General features: G+C 34.5%; 1 protein-coding gene across 1 annotated transcript; it reads right to left on the reverse strand.

The window, feature by feature from the left end:
• Nucleotides 1–96: 96 nt before the first annotated feature.
• SLC6A15 (solute carrier family 6 member 15) lies at nt 97–26,978 on the reverse strand (the record flags this gene model as incomplete). The annotated part of the gene is made up of 11 exons (XM_082666378.1): nt 97–477; nt 1,590–1,752; nt 6,083–6,242; nt 9,094–9,286; nt 10,180–10,372; nt 10,471–10,712; nt 13,829–13,939; nt 20,808–20,989; nt 22,023–22,149; nt 22,516–22,673; nt 26,690–26,978. The coding sequence occupies 11 exons, from the start codon at nt 26,976–26,978 to the stop codon at nt 97–99; spliced, it is 2,199 nt and encodes a 732-aa protein (XP_082522504.1).
• Between the last annotated feature and the right edge of the window lie 25 nt (nt 26,979–27,003).

Raw genomic sequence — 27,003 nt, forward strand, 5'->3', positions numbered from 1 at the left:
CCCTCTGATAAGCGAAGTCTATCGCTTCTCTTAGTAGAGCCAATGTTCATTGACAAAAATGAACCAGATAAAATCCCACTGATTTTTGCCCCCCAGCTACAAGTCAGATTCTGGCATATCTGGCATATCTGGCATATCTGCCATCAAGTACCCTATTCCATATCGTCCATTGGGAGCAGTATCCAGAGTTGGTGATCCACTCTGTTTTCTATAAATATTTTTACCAAAATTTGGAGAGGACATCTCGCTTGATATCTTTCCATGAATGAGGCTTGCATCATCTCCCTCTAAGTTTATAGGCTCCTTCAGAACCCGTCCTCTCTTATAGGTCACAGATGCTAAATTACCAGAACTATCATCTATAAGGTTGCAGCGACGAATGATGAAGACAATTGGGACAGGCAATATTGCCAGGACCATCAGAGAGATACAGACAACCATTCCCCACGTTGGGTAGCTCAGAAATTCCTCTGATGCCTGTTAAAGCCAAAAAATAATTATTAATAATCTTTTTCTCTGCAGGGACATGAAAAAATATATATTTGTCTCAGGTTTATAAGAAAAGAATCTGGTCTAGTCTTATGATTTTGACTAATGAATTGCTGTGGAAGTGACAGTAAGCAACTTCCAGGGCAAAGCCTTAAAGGCCTTGCTGTTTCTGCCTTTGTGTCTTAGAATGCTACCCTGAGTCCATAATGCCTGGAAGAAACCAAGAATGAAAGCTCACATAGAGCCCAGGTCTCCAAGTTTAATCAACTGTATGAGTTAGCTCACACAAGATCCAAAGAAGAACCATCCAGCTCATCCACAGAACCCTAAGAAATAATAAATCATCACTGCTTTCAGTCATTAAGTTTGGGGGTCATATGTTACTAAGCGATAGTTACCTGTTACATGTGCCACATTATCTTTCTAAAATCTGAAATTAAATTTTGAACTACATCTGGCCCCAAGGGTTTTGGTAAGGGATAACAGACTTATTTGTTTAGAATAGTCTTGAATTTAGTTGTTATTATATTGAATTACTGACCATAGGATAAAGGTCAGAGGTATCTGATAAATAAGCATTCTGATTTTCTAACTGCTAATATGCACTTTAAGATTGCATTACTATATAGCTACAGCAACATGACATCAGAAATTGAAATAGTCGTGGCTAATATAAAACAGTTATAGCAAAACTTTACTTCAGTATTTACTTAAATTATGTATACATGGCTAATGAACAGTTTCATTGTTAGAGTATCTCAGATATAAGTTAGTAAATTTATACAGGAAAAAATATTTCTGGTGGTTTGATCAATATGTTTTCTAAAGTCAAAGGCCCAATTGGTTCATCTATGGTGACATGAATAAAATTACTTTAATGAGGACCAAGTCAGTACTTTTCATGTACTAATAAAGTCCACAACATATAAAAAAATCATACATATTTGGGGCCAAAAGAACATAAAAATCTCAAGATCCTCACATAAAAGCAACACCATTCATTTAACCGCAAACTATACTGTGAAAAAAGCAAAAAACAAAAACCTCTAAAATGACATTTTATGTATATTTTTATCTACCTTCCTTATTTTGCATTTTACCTTATCTTCAATCCATGCATTATAGCCAGGAGGACTTAATCCCATATTCACAATGCTAGCAATTAGCAGTGATAATAGCATTAGAGGAGAAATATATTTCCACATATAGTAGTAATATCTGTTGGGAGCAAAGCCCAGCATATCCTTTAAGTCTTCCATGAACCTAAATAGAACGAAGGAATTTAATTATTCCTCGAGTTAATATAGCTATATTAAAATATGGTAAATTACATGTCCTTTAAAATATGCATTATATCAATGGTTTGATGGGGGTTAACCATGATACCCTATGACATTTTACACTGAGTCTAAAAGTCATATTGGAAGATGACTTATAAATTAAGAACATTTATAAAGTAAAATGGAACCAGTTTACTGTAATTTTCATTTGGAGAAAGTCCCTGTAAGTCAATTACTGGAAAGTCTCCTCCAACTGATGATTTCCACTCTATGAACACAATATTTGCAATACATTAAAATTTCCTTGTTTCTTTTTTTTTTAATTAGCCATATGTTATATCATCCAATCCAATTGGTGTTTATATTATCTGACCTCTCATTTCTTTCGGTAGTCTGTTTTTTCAACTGAAAGAAGGTCCATACATTGCAGTTGATGTATGTGTTTCTCAGACCATTTTTCATCTCTAAGTTCCTCGTACATGTCTTCATCGTTTCCTCTATTTTTTGTTGAATCAGCTGATCACTTTGTCCCACAGTCTGTATTTGGCTGATTGCATTCCCACAGTTTTGCTTCAGAAGAGCATTTGATCCTCCTATTTCCCATGAATTAACACTTAGACCTAGTAATGATTAGACTTAACATGTTCTTTTTTTTAAGAGTCAGGTTACTGAGGTACTTTTTACCCGAAGTAAAATTCACCCTTTTTAATTGTATGATGTTAACACTGTCAGGAACATGTAGCCATTTCGTACTAGTCTACATCCCTTAATGTTTATCTCGAGATAAATATTTACTGCCCACCCACCAGCCCTTGTATTAATGTTTCTGCAGACTTCTTGGTTGTCTAAACCTAGTTCTCTCGTAGATTCTTCAAAAAGAGATCGTAGTAACTATATTTCCTAATTTCTTGCATGTTTCTAATTGTTTGTCTGTGGTCACTATACCTGAATGTCAGTTCAGCTGAATTTAAAACCTGTGGCTTACGTTTTTTCCTTGAGAATCATACATATGTCTAACTACATAATATTGTTACAAAAATTTTGTTAACTATTAGATTTTTCTCTCATAAATAATCTTCTTTGCTGTGTTTTGTTTTGTATTATTTTTGCCTGGATGCCCTTTTTCTTTGTCTTGTAGTAACAAGGCTATGTTAGCTAGGCTATGTCCTCGTGTTGGCCTTTATGTCTATTTCTCCAAGTATATTGTTTGCCCTTTCAACATTCAAATTAATTATTTCAGGCAAGTTTCTTCAATTATAGTTTTTAGCATTTGTTCTGGCTACTGTTTTTAGAGGCCTTCATTGTACCTATGCTGAACCATCTTTGCTTAACTACTGTGTTTATTTATTTCTCTTAAATCCTTTGTTATTTCTCCTTGATTTTCAAAAGCATCCCTCCTTTCTAGCTTCTAATTCTTCTGAAATTAGGCACTGTGCTTATCATTTTTGTTTTCTTTTTAATTTGATCTTCGTTTCTTAAGTGTTTTTCTTTTATTTACAATTATTTCCTGAGTTCTGTCACCTCTGTTTTCAAATCTTCCTTTTCTCTAATTATTATAATTCTCAATTTTAAAATAACTGATTTCTGCTCTTCTTTGGTGGCTTCTATCATTTTTAAACATTTATTTCACCTCATTTTGAAGTATTGTTAGTTTTCCATCTATTTTGCATGTGTGCTTTTGTTGTCTGCAGAGATTTTACTCTTTTTTTAAAAAAAAAGATTTTACTCTTTTTTTTTTAAAAAAAAGAAACTTTTCTTAAGATTTGGCCACAGTTAAGTGAAATGAATTTTCCTGTGTGTTTTAGGAGGGAGGGATGGGCCTTTCCTCTCTGTTTTTGCAAAGTAATCAAAAAAGGTGGCCTCAGAATTTCTCAGTTCTGTTTACCTCTGCTCTCCTCCTCATACTGACCTGGACTTTCTTTTCCATGGACCCTACTACCTCTCTCCTACTCAACTCAGGTTTTGCTCCCACCACTTTTTCTTCAGTGAAGAGCTTTATCTTGGAAGAGAACTTTGGGTTAATCATTTCAAGAGTTTTTAGAGACCAGCACTGATGATCTTACTGTATTTTGGTCCCTCTGCACTCCGCAAAATGTGGGCAAAGATCCTATAGAATTTCTCCCAGTTTAGCTCACTGTCTTCCGATCAGCCTGCCACACATTGCAGGGAGGACCTGGGGGTGACTGGAAAGCTGTCAGAAGCCCAGCTGCATATCCTCTACCATCTCCCACACGGAAGTGATATCACACAGGTCCTGTGGCTGCCAGTGGTTTGCCCCAACCTTTCGTATTTGAGGGTTCACAGGAATATCTTCTTGCCCGTGTTTATGGGTACTTAGTTCTGCTTTCTAGTCATTCTTTTTCTCTTTCATTTTTAAAAGGAGACTCAGGAAAATACAATCTACGCAGCCATCACTTTCAGCTTTACAGGATCTTCCTTCTCGTTTCCTCTCGTTCTTATTTCTTCCTAATCCCTAACTTGCTATGCTCCAATATTTCTTTTTCTGCATTTGAATTTACTGTCTCAAAGGTTTAGGTTTTGAAAGCCTTCTTTCTCTCAACTCTGTGTCTGGAAATGTAGGTAAATGTGGCAGAAGACAGAGAAGAGCTGAGCTCATGACACTGTTGAAGGTGAACAGGAAGAATATAAGGTTGCTACGACATTTAAAGGAGGGGAAAGTAAATAAATGAGAGCATTTTAGACAGGAGAATTCTAATTCTGCTCGTAGGACAAGATACGAGCTTTAGAAACCAACAGACCTGGTTGCGAATCATAGCTCCATCATCTTTTAATGTATATCTTAGTCCTTCTGAGCTTAATTTTTGGCATTTTCGAAAAAGATAATACCTGTCTTGGAGGATTATTGTTAGACTCATAGACAACATATGCAGAGCACACTACCTCACATACAGCAGAAATTTATAGATGCAAGTATTATTAGTAGTATTATTCTTCCTGTTGTTATAATGATTATTATTTAGGAACTACTAAAAAGAAATATTTACTACTCTGCCTATTGTAAATGTTGAACTGTCTGAATGGAAATCTAAATTATGATCTTATTGATCCATAGATCAGTCCAATAACAATGTCAAATACCAACACAGTGCAGGTTAGGAGTTGGGGGTAGCTTGGTATAGAAATATCTGGTTTTGAAATTAAAGTCCTGGCTCTGCAACTAACATACTGTGTCCTGTACAAGTAGGGCCAATTTTCCATCTAGGATATGGGTAATATTAGTTACCACAGATTGTTATAATGACTAACATTAAATGCGTGTCATACAGCTATTACTACTATTGCTATATAGTACATGATCATTAAATGTAAGTTCCCCTATCTTTCCTTGCCTGGAGCTTTTGCCAGTAATAAAAACGTTCTTTAAGTTTTGTCGCAAAGCTCACTCAATACCAATAAAGTTCTTTATGTTGTTTAAGAGGACTCTGGTCCTCAATTAACTTATTCCTACTTCACAGAGACCTCTAATAAGCTTGATGGTCTTATTACCTTTAGTTAATCCATATATGTTAACTAAAGACCACAACTTTAAAAAATATTGGACAAGGCCTCCAGAAACTTTTTTTATTCTGAGACTACTCTAATGCTTCATTTCACATCAAGTATATATACTTTTCAAACCGATCAGGTATATAATTCAAAGGTTTAAGCATCTCATGAAGTCATGACTCCACATAAATAAGAAGTTTATGTACAGCAAATGGCATATATATCCTGGAGCATCATATATATATGCCACTTCCCAAAATTGGCCTGCGACATAAAACATTGTGTAACATGATAAAATAAGGCATTTTATAGCATAACAAAATAAAATTCCTCTTGTAAAACAGGTTAGCAACGTAATTAGAAGTATAGTCTTTAGAGTTAAGCAAAAATGGCTATGAATCCCAGGTCTGCCTCTGTTCAGGTGTGTGACGAGCAAGTCACTTGGTGTCTCACGAAGCCCGCATTTTCTTATCTGTAACAATAGCTCAAAACAACTGAACGAGGTTCTTGGAACTTTGCCAACATGCTCTAAACCTTGGACGTTCCTATCTGATAGCCAGAATTAAATCAAAGCTCCAAAATCCTAAACTACATTACCATCAACACCATTCTATCTAATCACCTAATAAGGGAATATACTTCATTAAAATTATCGAATGAAGAGGAGCCTGCAAAAAATTTGATTTTTGTGGCGAGGAATTTTTCCCTCTAGTCACTTCCCTCCTCTTCTAAATGAGATATATATTAACAATTGGTCTTTCCAAGAGAGAGATGAAAAATGAATGCATAAGAGAGAATATACTTACTTATCTATGCCATAAACAAAGGATACAGCAATATTCTCCAAAATGACTACAATTAGCAGAGGCAGGGTAGCAGAGTAATCATCAAACATTGTAACAAAGTAATTCCCAGAGCGCTGCACAAATATCAGGCCAATACAAAATGCCAGAAGACAACAGATAACTGGACCAAAGGAATAAATAACAAAATTAAGCCCTACTCAGAGTCAAGTCTTTTAAACTTCATTATAAGTTATTATATGCAAACAATAATTTCGTTTCCACTTTTATAAGTTGTCAATGATACAAATAGGATACCTTTCCTGATACCATGGAATATAACATATTGGGAATTAGTTACCTGGATCTAGCCCCAGATTTAATATGAATTCATTGTAAGACAGTAACTCAACTCATCTCGAGTCTGTGGAAACGTGTTTACTAAACACAGATAACAAATGAGGCAAAACTGAGGATATATTAAAAGTATAAATCTCCATGCCCTTCTTCTCATTATTAATAGCAAAGTGACCTTTCCATGTAGCAAATGTTTGTGGGTCATTTCTACTTTTAAGGATGTTTTATAGTTTTGGAAGCAATACTGAATTTTGAAATTAATAATGAGATTAGTGTAGCTTATAATAAGACTATGATAACATGTATTTTTCTATCTGATTGAAATATGGTTATTGTTAAAGCATAACTGAAAAAAATCTGATGAGACCTTGCCTTAGCAGCAATCCATAGCTCTGTCCTGATAGTGCCCAAACAGATTAGTTGGGAATACATCTGTGACAGGGTTGGGCAACCTGATTCTCCAGGTAACTAAGAAGAACCATCTAAAAGGAGTTTCTGCAGCAGTACTGAAGAAAGATGCAGAAACTTCTGACCAGCTACCCTTAATATAGAAAGTTAGAATTCTGGAATCCATATGATATTCCCATATTTTTGTTAGACTCTTTATTCTCTCTTGCATGTTGGTAGAGAAGACCTCAAAAATAAAAGATGACTGTGTTCTCTTTCTCAAACAGCTTTTAGCAGAGGTGAGTAAAAGTGAAAGAAGTGGAGCAGGTAAGGGCAGTTCAGAAGGGGAGAAAAGACATCCTGGGGGTTCCATCTGATGGGGGTTCCCTAAAAATCTCAATAAGTATGGGTTAAATTAAGCCATTTCCTCCATCTTGTAAGCGCTATGCTAGTGGTATGAGTTACATCGTACATAAGTTCATATTATATATAAACATACCATGCAGAAAAGGAAAAGTAGCATTCACTTGGAGTCTAATGCATATTGAAATATTTGAATGCTTGTCACAGCAAATTGTACTCAAAGTCTCAGGATCCAAGTAACTAACAGAGCTTGTATTTGAACCACAGCCTGTGTCCCTCTCACTCTCTCCTAATTACCTTATAGTATAAGGTAGATAGGAAGATAGTGTATTCCAGGTGGTAAAGACACTGAGAGTTTTGCTGACGATGTGAGAGGAACAGATAATGAGTAAGTCATTTATCTAAGTCCTACTGTGCTATCGGAGGAGATGAAAACATCTGACAAAGGTGATGGGGGAACATTTCATCTAAGTATATAAAACATGACTCAAAGTAGAAGTATGATCCCAGAATACAGGTAACAGGCGTAGAGAGTATATTCCTCTTTACTCTGACCTAAAGGTCTTCCACTGGGAGTTACCAAATACTCACATGTGTGTTTCTCCCTCTACACTGTTGTTTTCCCTTTAATTTTGCAAACCCTCTTACCACAGGAGGGTTGGGATATGGGGCAAAGACGAGGAAAGCAGCAAAGATGACTGTTACTTAGTCTGCATGTCAGGCAGGGTATTGATAGCCTTAAAATAAATAGAAACTGCAGAAGTAGAGACTGCCTTTCAGGAAAAGACAGAGACATTTCTCATTTATGTTCAGCTGAATCAAAGATATTTAGATGTAAATATCTCACAAACTGCTGAAATTGTTTTATACACACACACTTAGCAGAACGTTGAGTGATAAAGATATATATGTATTTGAGAGTTATTTACACATAAATTATTACTAAATCTTTCAGAGCTAAAAACAGAGCCTTGGGGAGCTTGTGTACCACTGCCCAGCATTTAAGATCATCTATGTATTTTTTCCAATTAATTATTGCATCACTTACCAACACTGTTACTGCACTCTGGTCTGGCTGGCTTCCCCGCTGCTTCCTTTGTCTCTACTTGGCTATGTTTATGAACACTATCCTCTGACCCCTGAGAAGACCCCTCCCCTTTCGAATTCAATTTCCATGCCTTTCGCTGACAGTTCCCTCATATATTTAGATGACCTCTGCTGCGTCTTAATTCGTAGAACAGGTAAAGTCCCTATCATGCTATCAGTATATTACATGGTACAAGTCTTATCTACCCACCTTGATTTTAATTATCAGTCCTATTCTTTTTAGAGGAGAGGCTCTCCTATATCTCTGTATCTCTGTTGTAATTTCTCTTATATCCTGATATCCCTCAAATGTTAGGACCACGCAACACACAACCAGTACTTTAATAACTACTTGTAGATTGGACTTTTAACAACCATCAATATTGATAAATTGTGTTATTGTCTTTCCTACCTAGATGTATTAACTTCTATCAGGCTACAATTGCTCTTTTATATGAGAACTCAGTTTAGGTTTATCAATTTCAGCTATGCACTTTTGGAAAATCCAATGACCTGAACTACTATTTTTATAATTATCTGAGTTGAATACAAAATTATACATGAACATTCTGTGACTTTGTTCTAGCGTCAGTAATTCATGATAATGACATTATTACTAATAAAGAGTAATAGAATAAATGATCACTAATAATTAATAGAATCTGTATTAAGTATGTCATTTGCATATTATATAAATAAAGCCCTAAATAACAAATACTAGTATTATTAATAAGTAGACATTAATAATAAACACTTTTCCTATTTCCATCTCCGATCTCTCACCAAGGGTAAAACAGCCCGCCACATCAGTTCAATGAAAAGTCAAATACATAAAAACTAACCAGTGAGAATTTCTTTCCTCACTTTGAATGTGTCCACAATGGGTGTGATGATCCCTTCAATGGTTCCAAACATGCTGCCAAGCCCTAGATTTACCAGCATGAGGAAGAACATCACTGACCAGAAGGGAGATGCAGGGAAATGTGTCATTGCTTCTGTAAAGGCAATAAAAGCTAAACCAGTCCCCTGAACAGCCTGTAAGATACACAAAACAGCCACGTTAATACAGAGCAATATGAAGTGCTGGCTATATATACATCAGTTGCAAAGGGCAGGAGAGCTCTGAATAATGCATGGGAGTTACTGGAGATAAACACGCTGATACCATGTTGTCTCCTAAGAAACTGTGCCTCTAAATAAAATTCAAGGTGATCATGTTATCTCATAAAAACAGCAGGTAGACCAAAATTTTAAAAGAACTTTAAGAGTAAGTTAGTAATTAAATCTTTCCTTACAGAATTCGAGATTTTTATGTTAATGATGGCTTCATCCATAATTTCCTGCACGTGATTCTTTGTTTAGTCTCAAGTACAGTTAGCTATCATAAAGCAAGTGATTAACAGCCAATTTCTCCATTATATTTTCCTTTTTGCCAATGTAAAGAGAGGGTGACAATTAATGCAAGGCTATTTATTCATGTTCACCTATGTCGTGTTTATTAAAATGTATGACAGTGGCTAGAAAAAGGACTTAATCATGACTTATTGAACACAATTATTAAGATGAACAAATATCATTCATGTGTCCAAACAACCATACAATATGTAAATGATAATTGCAATTCAAGTTTTGTATTAAATATTATACCCGGAAAGGTACCAGACTAATTTCATTTTCTGGGATGAAAATCACCTAATTTATACCCATATTTTAAATTATTGTGGCTTAATCAGTGAAACTGCTTTTCAAAGTAAAACAAACATTTTTGATTTAAGAAAATATGTTCTCTGAAATAAAGAATGTGAATTTTGAAACAGCATGATCTTCCACAGGTATTTTAAAGATCATTTTCCTAAAAGAAGTCTTCTGGGTAATGCATATTTTAAGTTAATAAGAATTATTTTATCGCATAAACATAGCCTACTAACTTTATTTAGCTCATCTTCAATTTGACAGGAATTGAGTTGAAGAGAAGGAAACTCTTCTTCTTTCACTTTTTGAATGATGTCATAAACTAAGTGATAATCTTCCGCAGTAACAGCTGAAAAGTTGATATGATGGGGAATAATATCTTGACTAATGTTGCCCATTTTCACAAGTTTGATGACCATTTCCAAATTTCTGAAAAGGAAAACAACATTAGTGAACACATGGGTTTGGGAAGGAGATTTTTTAATATAATTATGCCATCAAAAGCTAAAGGAAATCAACAACCATACTCTGCAATGCATTTCTCATTTATGACATTTGCTTTGAAGCCCAGAACTGCAAACACCACCAATGTTGCCAGGATAGAAGTAAAAAAATTGATGAAGGACACCAGGACGGCATCAAAGTGGCAGTTGTTGTCTCTCTTGTTGTAGCTTGAAAAGGCAATGACGCCACCAAATCCCAGACCTAAGGCAAAGAACACCTGAGCTGCAGCTTCTCTCCAGACCTTGGGCTCCAGCATTATTTCAAGCTGTTTAAAATTAAACAGAATATAAGTCAGCTGCAAAAAAATATTTCAGAATAATCTACAAGGAATTGGTTCTATTGTTTAAATATATCATTATGCACCCAAAGATTATTTAAAACAGGGGGATAGTCTGTTCTTAAGTAGAAAGAACAAATTTTTCACTTAGGAATAATACAAGGAATATGAATAAGAAAGGCTACAGACTATTGAAACTTTAGACGGAGATGTTACTTAAATACACAGAGAAAATACGTATATGGGAATTTTTAAATATCTTTAAGACAAATCATCAAAGGAGTATTTGGGAGAGAAATGAACTATCTTCAGTTATTCTTATTTATTATCTTTGTTTTCTTTCCAAAGTAAAATAAATCAGTTAGCCATAAAAGTTAAATAATTATTTAACAAATACCCTAAGTTTTGTGTTTTCTGAAGTCTAACAGCCAAAGCAGATAATAATTATAAGCTGGGTAGAGCTGAACTATTTGTACTTTGCATATTCAGATAGGTATTATTCATTCATTGAGTAGTTTCCTGAAAGCCTTTTCTTTGAAAACAGAAGAAATTCAACCATATCATCACTAAGACCTTTTCAGATCCAAAGTTCTAAAGTTTGGAATCTGTGCTGAACATATATTTCAAGTAACTGTGCTTCACTTCTTAAACAATTATCACTGTATATAACCAGACCTTTTAAATGGAACTATTAATATTGGCCATACCTGGCACAGACCTCAATAAACAGTTAAGTCTGATTTCAGTAGCAGTAGTGTTTAAATTGGTATTTTATCTCTTTTCACCATTGCAGTGAAATTGCCTTTATTGGGAACAATGCCAAATGTGGTTAAGAACATGAGTTACATAGACACTTTCAGATCCTGATTCTGCCATTTAATAATCTAAAAATAGTGCAACCTAGGGCAGGTGGCCTGTCCACTCTGAGTTCAAGCTTTCTCAACTGAAAGATGAGAGTAACAAGACAGGTACTACTTATCACATTGCCTGCTGCCCTCGAAGTCCTCAATAATTGCTAACATATGGACTATAGTGGCAGGCAGACTGATAAGCACTTTATATGGATGATCTCATTTAATATTCACAACAATCAATGAAATTGTGGCTAATATTATCTGCATCTTAGAAGAGTTAAGTAACCTGCCTCAGGTTACACAGCACTTCTGGGGTAGAGCTGACATATGAACACAGGTAGATTTCAAAATGTGTAAGCTCTCAAACATTAGGATATGTTGTTCAATTAATTTTAGTGATTATTACTGAAATTTATGCAATGTTATCATGAAACATAATCATGGTTATATTTATAATTTATTTTCAATTAACTAAAACATGCATACTGTTTACTGACTATCGCTGCTACATTACCATTCTACGGTTGATGCCCATCTAGTAAAATACACTCATTCAACTGTCTATCTCTACTTTGCCCACTAGATGGCAGACAACACCTATGTAATAAAGACATTCTGATTATTTCCAATTCAGGAATTAAATCTCCATTCACTGGGAATATTTCGTGTGCTTAGGTACTTTCTCCCTTACATAAATAATGTAAATTAAAAAGTTATTGACAACTTCTTATCGTTATTATATTAACTATCATCCTACAGTGGCCTAATACAGAATCTTATCAACAGTCCATGAAAAGTGAGCTGAAGAAATAATTAACTCTATTTTAATAGTTATCTCCAGTTCTGGTTTAAAATGTTAACAATGCTGCAGCTTTAAATACGGGGACCGTGTAAAAGCATCATATCAAAGTATTTAGAGTCTAAAGTATCTATTTAAATTAAATATTTAGAATTATGTCACAAACAATTGCCAACACAGGGAAAGGTGATATTCCAGGAATTCACAACAAAGCTAGTTGTTTTTAACTCAGAGAACTTTTTTTTTTGATATTGCAAATATAAATATTTTGGTCACTAAGTACGGCCCATCTGAGGCTGATTTAAATTATAATGCAGCTGAAATTCATAAATCTGAAGTAATTTTTCACTGAGGAGTTCCAACAACTCTAAATGATAAACAGAACTTTAGAACTATTCGAGAAAACCAGATCACAGTGTCAACATTTTTGCTACTCGAGAATGAACACCACGTTGGAACCAGATACACAAAGAACACAGCCTCTGTGACACAGTATCAAGGCAGCTGCCAGGAGTGACAATTCCAAGGAGGCTAAAATCTTCTGCCCACATCTCTCGGCACCATGCTTGGCTGCACAGTCATCATTCAGACAACTTCCAATTTCTGAGCTAATTTTGAAATTGTGTTTTTATAACTCGTTGTCTGCCTATGATAGAGTTAGCAAACTAATGTGAAGTGTAATGTCAGTGTATAACCAAAATATATGTACACCTCAAACTTGATTTTTCCTGTCAAATCAATATAACAAGTCCACAAGGATTAATCAAGTCAGCTCTAAGTTAAACAACGGAGTCTAAGTTCCGAGCCTTTTAGGAAACCTAATGAGAATTTTCCTAAAATGCATATGCATTTATAAAAGTTACAGAACTTCCCAAATGCACTAATGTTAAGTACTATTCTAGAAAATACAAAACTGCAAAACGAAACAAAGTAAGAAACCTTGAATTTCTCTGAGACAGGATTTAGAGGGCAATAGGGTTCTTAACCTGGGTCCATGGATTTTAGGTGATCTGTCAACCTCCTGAGACACTAAGCAAATTAATATGTACTCTATTTGCTCTGGTAAGAAGATTCCATTATCAGGTTTTTTTCAAAGGGGTCCATGTCAAAAGGTTAAGAACCACTGAAATAGAGGAGGAAGAGTAAAGACTGAAAAGTTCTAAAATATACCAGTGTAAAAATGGGAAGTTAATTTATTATAAAATAGGAATTTTTGAAGTTTAAATAGTGAAACTCACTAATGGGGCCTTTAAAATTGGAGAGAGATGGATATAATTATAGATGTCCAAAAGCTCCGGTTTTACTAGGCTGGTTAACATAACAGCTATAATTTAATAGTCTAGTGCACATAGGTTAGAACAATTATCCCTTAAATCTAACTGTGGGAACATTTTAACAATAAACATAAGGCTTTTGTGATCATAAGCCTTAACTAGAAATACAGTACATACCTCAGGGGTAAACATGTGACGGATGCCATCAATTGAACCATTTAAAAGGAGTGCTCTGATTAGGAAGCATATAAGTACCACATACGGGAACAGAGAACTAAAATACATGATCTGCAAAGTAAGAAAGATTTAAAAAAAGTGAGACATCCTAACGACTATTTTCTTTTTCATAGTTAAGATTATGTGTTCTGTTCTATACCGTGAAAGTGGCACTTTTTATAATATGATAAATAATACTTTTAATACCTTGCATAGCCATCATATCAGAGTGGCTTAATAGCCTTGATTCAATGTGACTAGTTAAGATTCTATTTGAGATATAACAAAAAATAAAATTTTCCTTATTTAAACCCCTTTTAAATAGCCCATAGGTATGGTGTAATTTGAATAGTGTTGATTCCTTACAGTTCACAAAACAAGCAATATTTAAGAGAAATGAATGGACACTAACTCATTAACAAATTTCTACTTTATTGTTTGAGGTAGCAAAAAAAAAAGTCCTTTTTTTGTTTGTTTTTAATTAAGCAAAGTTCCATTATAATTCTTTAAAGCTTCTGGAGTAGAGAGTGGTCCTGTTAAAGTTCCTACAGAACTTGAATAATAGTGTAGAGATTTTATGTTCTACTTCAGAAGTTTCATCATTAAAGTTAAGCAAATGTTTATCATAGAAAAGCAGTTGTCCTAACCAGACATGTACTGCCTCCTTGACATCTCCATGTGGTATCCAAAACTTTCCCGATTTTCCCCCAAAGCTGTCCCCACCCAACTCCATCTCCCACCACCCATCCATTTGCTAAAGTCAAACATCCAGAAGTAGTTCTGCACTATTTGTAATATTCTAGTTTCCAAGCTACCACTCAGGTTATCTCATTCCCTGCTTAACCCACTCCAGGGATCTCTAATGCAGTTGGAGTAAAAGGCAAATTTCTCCCTCTGTCCTGCAAAGCCTTAGACTAGGCTGCCTACCTGCCTGCCCCACCACTCTTCCTCCAGCTGAGCTTCAGCCCCGAGGGAAACCAAGCTCTTTAGCTTCAGGGCCAGAGCAGGCTGTGCCCTCAGTCTGAGGTATTCATTTCCCTCATCTGTCCGAGACTCGCTCCTCTTTGTTATTTTACGTCTTATCTTCATTTTCTCAAGACTACCTAGAACACCCAGAATAAGGTGATGCCTTTTTCTCATCCAGTATACCTCCATCTGCCCTCCTCTATGCCCCATGAACCTTCAATATTATTTTGTTTTGTCTTGACAGCATTTAACACTGTTGAAATTATCTTGTTTATTTGTTAATTTTCAATCTCCCCTACTGGAATATAAGCTCTGTGAGGGCAAGGACTTCTTCTCTCCTGTTCACTACCAAATCTCAAATACCTAACAGAGTTCCTAACACATAGTACGTATATAATACTTATCTGAGGAGGAAGGAATGGAGGAAGGGTAGGAAGAATGGAGAAAAAAACTGCCATAGCAGAGGATGGCTCAGGCAGGTTAGAGATATGGAATCCTATAGTAACTGTAGACAAACAATAGGTAAGTCAACACAATAATTTGCCCCTCTTCTACTGTTCTGTATACCTTATAATTATATTAAGCATTCTAAGAAAAAAATTAATATTACAAATAAAATCTCAGCATAATTAGAAACCCATATTTTTTCTAAAAATAATTATATTTTAATTAGTTGTAAAGAAATATAATTTTTTGATCATTTCAAAATGGTATAATTTTTTAAATTTTTATTTATAAAAATGGTATAATTTTTAAATTGCATCCATTCATCCACATTTCTTGATTTCTTCTTATCAGAATGCTTTTAGATGGAGTACATTTTTTTCATTCTTTCTGCCCCCTTTTAGCATTCTTTAAATTTGTGGGTCTACTATATATCTATTCAAGTAGCCTTGATCTCACTTGATTACAGCTATTCCTTTTATGATTCTTCTTTACAAATCTTGGGGCTAACCAGAAGCATGGATTCACCTTTGCACAATTGCTTTGTTTTTTTTTTTTTTAACAGAACTCAAATTTGCTGCCTTATAAATGACTTAAAGGACTTCCATTAATGCATTTATTTTAAAAATGAAAATGAAGGCTGCACACTAAAATAATCTGGATAGTTTGATTATGATTTTTTCCAATAAATACAGTGTACCCTCAGTATACTTTTAATATAATTTCAAATTAGAAGCTAAAGGAAGAAATGATTCTTCCTGTATGTGTATTTGCCCAGGCTAAACAACTCTAACACACCTGAATATGGTTCTCTTCCCCACATCCCATAACAACTGACCAACAAGTCCAATTGACTCCAAATTTCATCTGTCCCTTCGTTTTCATCCTCAGTGATGTGTCACTTTTCACTATTAGCTTCCTCCTCATTTTGCCTCTTGATTTTCCCTGCCAGCTCTCCTCTTCATCCCTGAAATTCATCACCCACACTGCTACCAGAAAGATCTTTCTAAGGATCTGATGGTGTAATGAACTGCTAAAAATCTTCAAATATTTCACACCGTTTGTTAAGTAACAGCCAGTCATTTTTACCAGTGTCCATAGATACTTTAATACCTGCAGTCAACTTACATTTCCAGCCTCATTTCCCACAAGCTTCACAAATTGTATGTAAAAGTCACACGGGGTTACTCAGCAAACTTTGGGCTTTGCACATGCTGTTTTCCATGCCTCCAATGTCCTCTCTCTGAAGTTTCTGGTGAACTCTTCTTCAACTGTCAAACTCTAGCCCAAAAGTTACCTGCTTTGTGAAGCCCTCCCCCAATTCCAGGTTAACTTCAGTGGCTGCCTCTATGCTCTATACTGTCATACACTTTTTATTTGTACATCTTACTGCATTTATTCTGCTGTCATTATTTGTCTCACCCATTAAATTATGGGTTCCATGAGGATAAAGATGGTGGCCTATTAACCTTTGCACATTCTTAGATACTCAAAAATATTGTACATTAAGAGAGAATTCATAGGAAGTTTTCCTTTCTGTACACATTCCCTAAAAAAAAAAAAAGAAACAAACAAAAAACCCTCATCTTTATTTTACAGTATTTTAAAAATTAGGTACTAATTATATGATGAGACATTTCAAATTTCATTTATTAATTCAACACATATTTGAGTTCTTAATACGCATCTGGCTTCAGTGATAAGACTCTGATAAGATAAGGATAGCTTTGTCCAAAAAGGAACAGGACAATTTCATGTTGGATGCAACATGGAGAAAAGTAACAGTCAAGATTTTAAACACTTAAAAACTTAAGTAGTAATAGGTAGTGTTCACACCTGAATTTTTTTCTTCTGTGAGCAGGTAAAGGACAAATATTTAATCATTAAATTCTGAGATTTAAAGATGTGTCTTAGGTCAGCATTTTACAGAGGTATCCATGTTGTGCTTTTAAACACAAATTCATTTTATTTAATCATATGGGTCTCATAATAATAAAATTGTCAGTTGAATAATATTATTGAAAATAGTTTAAATTCTACCTGACTATATGTAAAATGCTACCCCAAACACTTTCTCCTTATTTTATATTTTGCATTGCTACCTGATATTATTTTATGATTTGTTTATTGTCTGCCTCTGCCACTAGAATGGACATTCCATGAAGACAGGTATTTTGTCTGCCTTGTTCACCACTGTACCTCCTGAGCTAGATCAGTGCCTGGCACATAGTAGGTGCTCAATAAATATGTGTTCAGTGAGTAGATGAATGACCCTTAAGTATTATTCTTAAGAACTTGGAAGTGAAACAATGAAATATGTTTCTCTGGCTGATTTTAAGACTCCCTGGGCCTTAAAAACTGACATGCCTTTCACAGTAAGTACATTCAGTAAGAGACATAAGTTTATCAATCAAAATGTTGCATGAAAATATTTTCATTTTACTCAACTATTAAAAAAAAGAAAATATATGAAATCATTTAGTTGTTTTTCTCTCTTACATATTAAAATGTTTATTTTAAACATACCTTCAGAAAGAGTCATTCTCTTTGAGGATTTCATAGCCTAGTTCTAACTTTGCCACTTATCAGTTGTTTAATTCTGGCCAATTATTTATTTTCCCTAAGCTTAACTTTGCAGTAAAATGGGGATAAGAACATGCAAATCATCTTGCTGCTAGAAAGATTAAACAAGCTAATGTATGTAGAGTACTTACTTAGCACAGTAGTAGTACTAATGGCAAAGTAGTGCTAGTAGAAGATATTAGAGTTAGAAGAAAGCCTAGAGCTTCTCATTTCTATCTTTCCCCTGGGGGCAGGCATCCCTTGCATAGAGGCTCCAACAAAGGGACATGCAACCATACCACCTCTGTTGGACCACCTCCAGTAGTGCTGAGCTCTCTACCACTGTGCAACTGATTTCATTGTTACTAGGCTTGATTCCTGAAAGGTATTCCTTTCCTTGAAGATTTACCACCATCCCGCCACTCTGCATAATTCCAAATATTTGATCATGGTCCTGTTCTCTGTGACCACACAGAATAAGGCTTATTCCTCTTTTTATTCAACTATTGGAAGACTGTGATCACAAAGCTGAGATGGCTCTTTTCCATAACAAAGTAGTAAAGATTTCAGTAAAATCCAGTATTACAGGTGTGGTTCAACTGGCATGTGCCTACCTGACCTAAAGGAGAATGACACTGTCATACTCCTGTCTTAATTCATGCAGTTTCAAATTAGCATTGTGTGTGTGTGTGTGTGTGTGTGTGTGTGTGTGTGTGTGTGTGTGTGTTTTGGCTAGGGATATCACAAGTTGACTTTTCTTTCAGCTGCTAAATTCTCTAAGTTTTTTTTTTCACATACTACCCTTAAACTTCATTACCCTTAAACCATATATCTCTACACTGCATTTGTGTGACTGTTTATTTGGAAGCTTTTTTGTTTGGCAGGCAAACAGAGCTTTACATTTATTCCTAATAAATTTCTTATTATATTTAGCTCATTGTCTCAGAATGAGGAATTGTCACAATTTAGATGTTCATAACTTTGTTCATATTACTTACAGCTTTGTCCCCATCTGTGCCTACTAAATTTTTTCTTCAAAGTCTGCTGAAAAGCTACCCTCTCCCTGAAGCCTTCTTGTTGAAATAATAAACTACATGTAGTCTATAAATTGTATTAAATTTTTCCAGATAAAGTTATATTACACGACATAAGAAAAACATCCCCAATGTTGTGGTAAGAAAAGGATGAATAGTTCTTTAAATGATAAGACACATACTCAGACAAAGAAGAAATAAAATGTGGTGGTAAGACGCGAGCAGAGGGATTTTTGGACTTCTTTGGCTGACCATAGTTGGTTCTCTTTCTATCAAATGACATCACCTTAGGAAGCACATAAATGTGGTTAGATTTGGCTTAGGAATCTAGTCCTTTATTTATAACTTGACTGTAATGGGGCCCTGACATAGTAGAAGACACACCAAATGGAACGAATTAATTGAACTTACTTAATCACAGAATACACTAACATTCACAGAATATGGTGTTATCTACCACATTCATTTCTACAAAGGAAAAATGGTATAGAAGTTCCATCAGGAAGGTAAATGTAAAATCAGCTGTGATTAACAAGTTTAAAAAAATTGTCAAACATTTCTAATTAAATATGAAGTAACAGGAAGCAAAGATGAATTAGACAGACTTCGCCTAAAAGAGTTCACTTTTTGTGGGAAAAAATATACCACAGTGAGAGACGTTATAGTGTTGCAATTAAATAACATGGGCTTTAGATTTAGACAGAGCTGGGTTTGATCCAGGTACTAGCATTTACTAACTGTGATTCTTTGAGCAAGTTACCTGTTTTCTCAAACTTGTTCTTTTATCTGTAAAGCAGGTCTGAGAGTAGCAATTACTTCTTAGAGTTGGTTTTTGTTTTCTTTTTTTTTTTTAAGATTTAATTGAGATAAAGTATATATAGCATTTATCACAGTGCCTAGAACAAAGTAAACAGGTAATAAATTTTGCCTTCTGTTATTGTTCTTGTTCTCATCATTATCAGAATCATCTCCATCATCATCATTTATTACCACTACTACTGCTGCTGCTACTACTACTACTATTCCCACTCTTACTAGTATATCATGGTAAGTGGCAATATGTTAGCCTGGAAAGATATATGATCAGATCTATGCTTTGGAAAGAAAAAACAGTAGAGATGGGTTGTTAAAGGGCAGAGAGAAGATGAACCAAGATTAATTCTTGCTATGGTCCAAACAAAAGAAGTAGAGAGCTTTAAAACAATGGCAATAATAATGGGAAAAAAATGTAATATGGAAGCAAAATAGTGAATAACAATTACTTTCCTAATGCATCCTTTTAAAAAATTATCTGATTGACTTCCTGGGGTATCTAGAATTGACTTACTGTCTTTCTCAAGCACAGCCTTATAAAATTTTCCATTTGCCCTGGCAGGCATGCCCTTTAGTCTTTTATATTACTCTGAATTCCTTGTTGAGATATATCATAACTACCTAATGTTCATATCTTTAAGAAACACTCCACACTAGACTATTTTAAAATCTTTTATGCAACTTTTCCCTAGAGCACCTGTAGTAGAGAAAAATGAATGATATAACACAAATAACCAAATTCTTTATTCTACCACTTTTCCCAATTTCCATGATTGGAACTAATCAGAGAACTAAAAACATTAAGGTCAGCTGAATACCAGCAACGAGAAAGGACTTTTAAGTATTGACAAAAAAGCTCAAAACAGATCTTGATAAAATAGGGAAAGATTATAAACAACTTTAGATTTCATTATAAAACACTTCTATCTTTATTTATGTCCTTTCCTTGATTTAAATACATTTTTTAAAGCACTGCTTTTTACCAATCTTTAATTAACTGCCGAGAGAGTAAAGTGCTACTTGCAGTTTGCCCACACAGGTTTATAGTGGGTGGGGGAGATAGTTCCCAGGAATGGTGTTGAGGTGATTAGCAGAAGCAGGAGGGGCTCTAACATACTAACTTTTCCAGAAGACTGAATGCCTTTGATCATAGCCAAGCACACCACAACCCAGGCAGCCAGCAAGCAGACGGTCATCTTCCAGTTTAAGCCCCCACTTTCAGAAATGGAACTGGAAATATTCAGTGCTTCTCTGTACCAATAATAGGTAGTGGCAGAACTTTTTTCGCACTCTGGCTCTACGACTGTAGAAAGAAAGGTAACACAGTCATTTCAGACTATAAAGAATAATGAGGCCATTTCCCCCCCAGTAAGCCTGTAAATCAATTCTTAACTTTTCCTAGAAAAGTACTACTATTCTACAGAAGTATTTAAATCCACAATGAAACCTCAACTGTGCAAAAATGTGAAAAAGTCAACAGACATGAATCCTCTTTGACATTTGTTATTACACATTTCTAAAATAGGAATATGTGAGATTTTTATCAAGGTGATTAAAATGTATCAGGTTTATAGCCCCTTCTGCCCCCAGAATTATCTGATTGACTTCCTGGGGGCAGAGCTGTCAAAAATGCTAGCTTCTAGCCATGTGTGACTTTTGAAATGGAGCTGGTTTAGAGTGACTAGTGCTGTAAATATAAAGTACAAAGGGGCTTTTAGAGACTTAGTATGAGAAAAACAGTGTAAATTATTACGTAACTAATGTTTATATTAATTATATGTTGGAATGTTAATATTTTGGATATATTGGATTAAATAAAATATTTCACCTGTCCCTTTTTACTTTCTGTAAATATGGCTACTAGGACATCTTAGACTACATATGTGAGTTGCATTCTATATTTACTGGACAGCGCTAGGGAATTGTTCTTTATATTCTAGGATATAAAAATAAATGATAAGAAAACCATAGAAAAACAACCCAAGACATAAAAACAATTCCTTCAATCTAAACTCTTTTTGTCCTCTTTTTTATTTTAATGAAACTGTAAGGCATCAATAAAGATATACAGAATAAAATATTGTCAAAATTTACAATTGAAGGCTTATAATTGTTTACCCTTAACATCATGGGGCACAATAAAATTACTTGGAAAGAGCTAGATAAATTAAATGATGCCAGACATCTATCTTTCTGAGTATGTCAAGGAAAGTTTGTTATAGTAACAATTTTGAAAGATTTTTCCACATTATTTAAAAAAAAGAATCTTGAAAGCTCCTGCCTTTACCAACTGTATGATCTTTAGATACAAAAACACTACATGGTACATGTCTTACAAGTGTGTGAAGCATTTTTCACCAAAGGACACTGATCCCAAGGTAGAGGTTGCTGAAAAGACTGAGAAAAATAAAACAAACTCCAGCCAATGATGACATTGTAGTAGAGAGCCACAAAAAAGCATACCTGCAAAATAAAATAGTGTGATTATATTAAACCTCTCATGCCCCTTCCTTTGAAACAATGAGATGAAATGCATAAAACCCATTTAATACTTTAAAAAAAACCTCCTTATTTTATTTTTATTTGAAAAGCATTATCTTTTCTAAAACGATGACTCTCATAGACCTTAAGAACATGTGTTAACAAGATTGAACTACATTTAAATTTACAGCTTGTTTTGTGTATTAGTGCAAGCTCCAGTAGTGTTTTTTTAAAACATGATTAAAGAGTTGAGTAGAAATACACACTCAAAGGTTTCATTTAAATTCAAACTATATAATTACAAACCCTGTAAAAATTATAAGGCATATACCATACCAGGAAACTTACTACACAACTTGCAAATCCAATCCCTCCCAGTTTAGGGCTTATGTAATTCCACACACCAATGCTTCCTCGCCGAATTCTTTGACCCACAGAAAGTTCCAGGAAAAAAAGGGGAATACCTATTACCAGAAGCAGTATTAAGTATGGCAAAAGATAGGCACCTACAGAAACAAGAACAAATAAAATAGATTATATTTTCAACAGTCACAGGAGAGAATACACTAATTCTGATTATCTCACGAAAGATGATATTTAAACTTCCATATAGTATAACTACAAAGGACTTTAAAGAAAATGCAATTTCATTACTTTAAGCTTTCTGGTATTTGAAACTTGAATTTGACTGCTACAAAGAGTTTCTGATAAAAAATAATTATGAAAAAAGTAAGGATACCAATGAATAGTTTTAGTTTCATTTTATTGAAATGGTAAACCAGCTTTATTTTTTGTAAAAATAATTGCTTCCTTAAAATTAATTATTTTCTCAAATAGGTTTCACAAACTCCTGGAAATCTTATTCATACGACGTTAATGAAGTCATTTATTAAATTTTATTCAAACTCATCTAAATCATGCATTTCAAATCTGATAAATCAAAATGAGTGAGATGTTATGGTATTAAAACTGACTCTTCCTAACTAACAACAGGGAAGAAGAAATGGCTGCTTAGACTGAAAGAGAAAAAAAAAAAAGGAAAAAGAACTTCTACCACAGACAAATGTCATTTTTTCCTATATATATATATATATATATATATATATGTCATATAAAAAGTTCACTTCAGGAAACAAGTAATTTTTTGCTTTCCAAAATTCTGTTAAGGGGTAGGGAGGACTGACTAAACTGAGCTATTTAATAGCTATTGTAAAATATATGTGCTATTTTCCTTGTAGTAAAATTTTCGTACTTGAAAAATATATATCTTATTTTACAGCTAAATTTCAATTTAAGACACATGATTAGTGACTTTAAAATGTACTAAACAGCTTGACAATGTTAATATTAGACTCTGTTAATTGATAAAGTCAAATGTGAAACCTGTACTCATTTCTACATGAGAATACATATGCAAATTATTCATTAAATGACTTCTAAAATGGACTTGCTACATTCAAATTTCCTGTCTGGAGTTTTGTCCAACCAGATACTGCCAAGTGGGTCATGTAATCGATGGTACTAATTCCCTTTATAAAGTGGCCATTTATTATATTTTCTCATTTAAAAAATGTGTTTAATGGTATTGAATAGATTTTGGAAACTATTCGAATTGTTATGGTACCTATTCTGCTGAAGAAGTAAATATTAATGATTTTATTTTCAAATCATTTATCTCAGTATCTATATATCTCTGAAATAATTATGATATACAGGAATTTCCCAGGACTTCCCTGGTGGTCCAGTGGCTAAGACTCCGCGCTCCCAGTGCAGGGGGCCCAGGTTCGATCCCTGGCCAGGGAACTAGATCCCATATGCTGCAACTAAGAGATCGAATGCCACAACTAAAGATCCCGCGTGCCGCAACTAAGACCCAGCGCAGACAAATAAATAAATAAATAAATGTTTTTTTAAAAAAGAAATTGAATTAAAAAAAAAATTTCCCTTAACATGGTGGTTGGTAGAAAATCTCTACTCTCTTACAGCTGATTTTCAGTCGTTGAGACATGAGTTGATCTACAAAGAGGTATGCAATGTAAAGCATCGATGCATGAGATTATAAAACAGAATTATCAAAATTCAAATTCTAAAATGATTAATAACATTCAGGCACTAATGACCTGAACATGTTTCCTGAAGGACCGAAAGTGCATTTTAACACGTCTCAAATCCTGGGGTGTGAATTGGTTTATGTGTGTGTGAATGACTAGGATGAAAAGAGAGAATGAATTAAGACTGGACTCATTGGGAGCATTTCCTCTGTTATGTGTTCATGACACACTATTAGATACCTGGCCTTTTCTTCTAACTCAAATTTCTCTAACACGAGCCTCCATAACAAAAATAGTCATAGCTAAACTACAGCTGAGAATTTACTATTTGCCAGGCACATTTCTATCCATGTTACATGTAGTTACTCATTTATTCCTCACAAGAATCCAATGGGGCAAGTACCAGTATTTTCCTCATTGTACAGGTGTGGGAATTCAGCCAGAAGAAATAGTTAACCTGTGAATGGTCACGTGGATAATGTGGGAAAGAGCCAGGCTTTATAGTCAAACTGACTTCAAAATTTGAGCTGGTAGCTTCTACATTATTAACACTTATTAAGCTTAACCATTGTGCTTTCAGTAATATCTTCAGACAAATCAACTTATATTGGTCTATTACTTTTTATTCTGTTATTCATAAAGTGCCTCAAATGATGAATAAGATTTAGGTAACCTGAGACTGTTTGACTAAACAGTCAAATACCTAGACAGTTCAATGCCATACTGCACGCTGAGTACTGCCTTTTGAACTCCAACAGCCATCTTGAAACGATAAAGCCCATTGGTGTTTTATAATGTCACTCTCTAGCATTTGTAATTAGAAGAGAGGAAACAATACTAGGAAGGGCATCTTGACTCTCTTTATATATGAAAGAAAGTAAAGAGGAGGAGCCATTTTTGCTAACAACTGATTACTATGAAATCCTTTAGAGCTCTCCACCAAGACAAATACTGTATTAAATGGAAAGCAACCTGAGTTTTCAGCCAAGATAGCGGTCTTCCTTAATAGTATTGCCAGTTAGGCTCATAAGGTGAAATGTCTGAAAATCAGAATTCATCTTTTGCCAGTCTTGCAAATGGGGATGATTTGTGAGAAACAGAAAGCAGGGCAGTACATAGCTGCTTGTAGCTGATTTAATAAATAATTCATCTGTGATGTTAAAGACTAGCTAGAGGAGCTTGCTGTTTCAGTGGAGCGATGGGTAGTGCATCACCAACTTCATGTGCTGATTCTTACCTCTCTGGCAGATTTGTCAGACAGGCTACTTTTCCCCAAACCTGTAGTTTTGTCCCTGGTTGAATTAACTAAGCAAGACCTTAAACATATTTTGTCATCATGACACCTTAGCTTTTTATCTATTAGTGACTGAAAAGAAACCATTTCATATATGAATGGTTTTATTATTTCATCTGATATATAGGTTGTAACTACATCAAAAATAAAATAAAACCATGTTTTTTTCCAGTCAGCAAAACTATCACAAACTGGAATCAAAGACCAAAATATTCAGTCTTTCCTTTATGTGCTGAAATGCTGCTTACAGAATATTTAGTGTTTAATCACACTTGTTTGAACAGCTTCCATATATGTATATGGTAAAGATAGTAATGGTAAAGAAAGTAAAGCTTAATATTAAAGTTATTTTAATTTAATAACCCAAATGTTAGTTAACTTAATGTTCAGTTTGACTTTGGTGTACTATTGAGCTTGTATCCTACATGAACAATGTACTCTCTTGTATATGGTTTTATTTTCTTGATTTTAAGACAATTTTCACTAAATAACACCTGGTAATTATATGCACAAATACAAAAAGCTAAATATCATGTTGATCTAGATAATATGTTTAAAATTAGGAATGGTAATTATCATCGTAAGGATGCTAATATCTGAGGATGAAGACTATCTGGCATTATATTAATTATCTGGTTAAATTCCTTCTACTAGGATATACAAAGTTCTGGTCAGCATTTGAAGACTATAATCATTCTAAATTATATGAAATTTTTGCTTTTTTGAAGAGGGAAACAACTTAAAATTCAGAGTTAATAAATTGTGGACAGAAAATTCTCTCTTGTCTTGTTCACCAATATCGTCTCATATCAAAAACTTGAGGACTTTTCTCCAAAGTGAATAACTGATAGGCACAAGGGATGAAACACTGGTTAGAAAAGTCAGTAATTTAGAGATGTTAATAGCATCCACAGAAAGAATTTGAGAATTTATGACCTTAAGCAATCCTTGAGTGTTCAAAGCAAGCCATCTGCTCCTATGGAAACCTAATCTGAAAACAGAGCTGAAATTCAGAGCTGAAATTACTTCCAGCAAAAGTGTCTCCCTAGTTTTACAGTGGAATTCATAGTTTCTAAAATAGTGAAACTACAGCAACAACAGGGGCTGTTTGACATAATCAACTGCAATTTGCTCAGCAATGTATCACTCAAAAAAAAAGCAGAAAACAGAAACTTACCACCCCCATTCTTCTGACAGAGGTATGGGAATCTCCACACGTTCCCTAATCCTACAGAAAATCCAACCTGGGCCAGGATGTATTGTAGTTTACTGTTCCAAGCTGGTCTTTCATCTTCGACTTCAGATCCTTCTTCAACATCTGTGTCTTTCTCTTCTTGGACGTCAACAATTAGTTCACTTTTCTTAAAGGCATCATCAGCTGAGTCTTCATTGGAAAGAAGGTCTTTGACAGACTCAATAACCTCATCATCTAATTCTCTTTTTACCACCTTGCTATTCTTAGGCATTGGAAAGTGCGGGCAGTGGTATTTT

This window comes from Grampus griseus (genome assembly GCF_964374135.1).
Source record: "Grampus griseus genome assembly, chromosome: 11".
Lineage (NCBI taxonomy): Eukaryota > Metazoa > Chordata > Mammalia > Artiodactyla > Delphinidae > Grampus > Grampus griseus.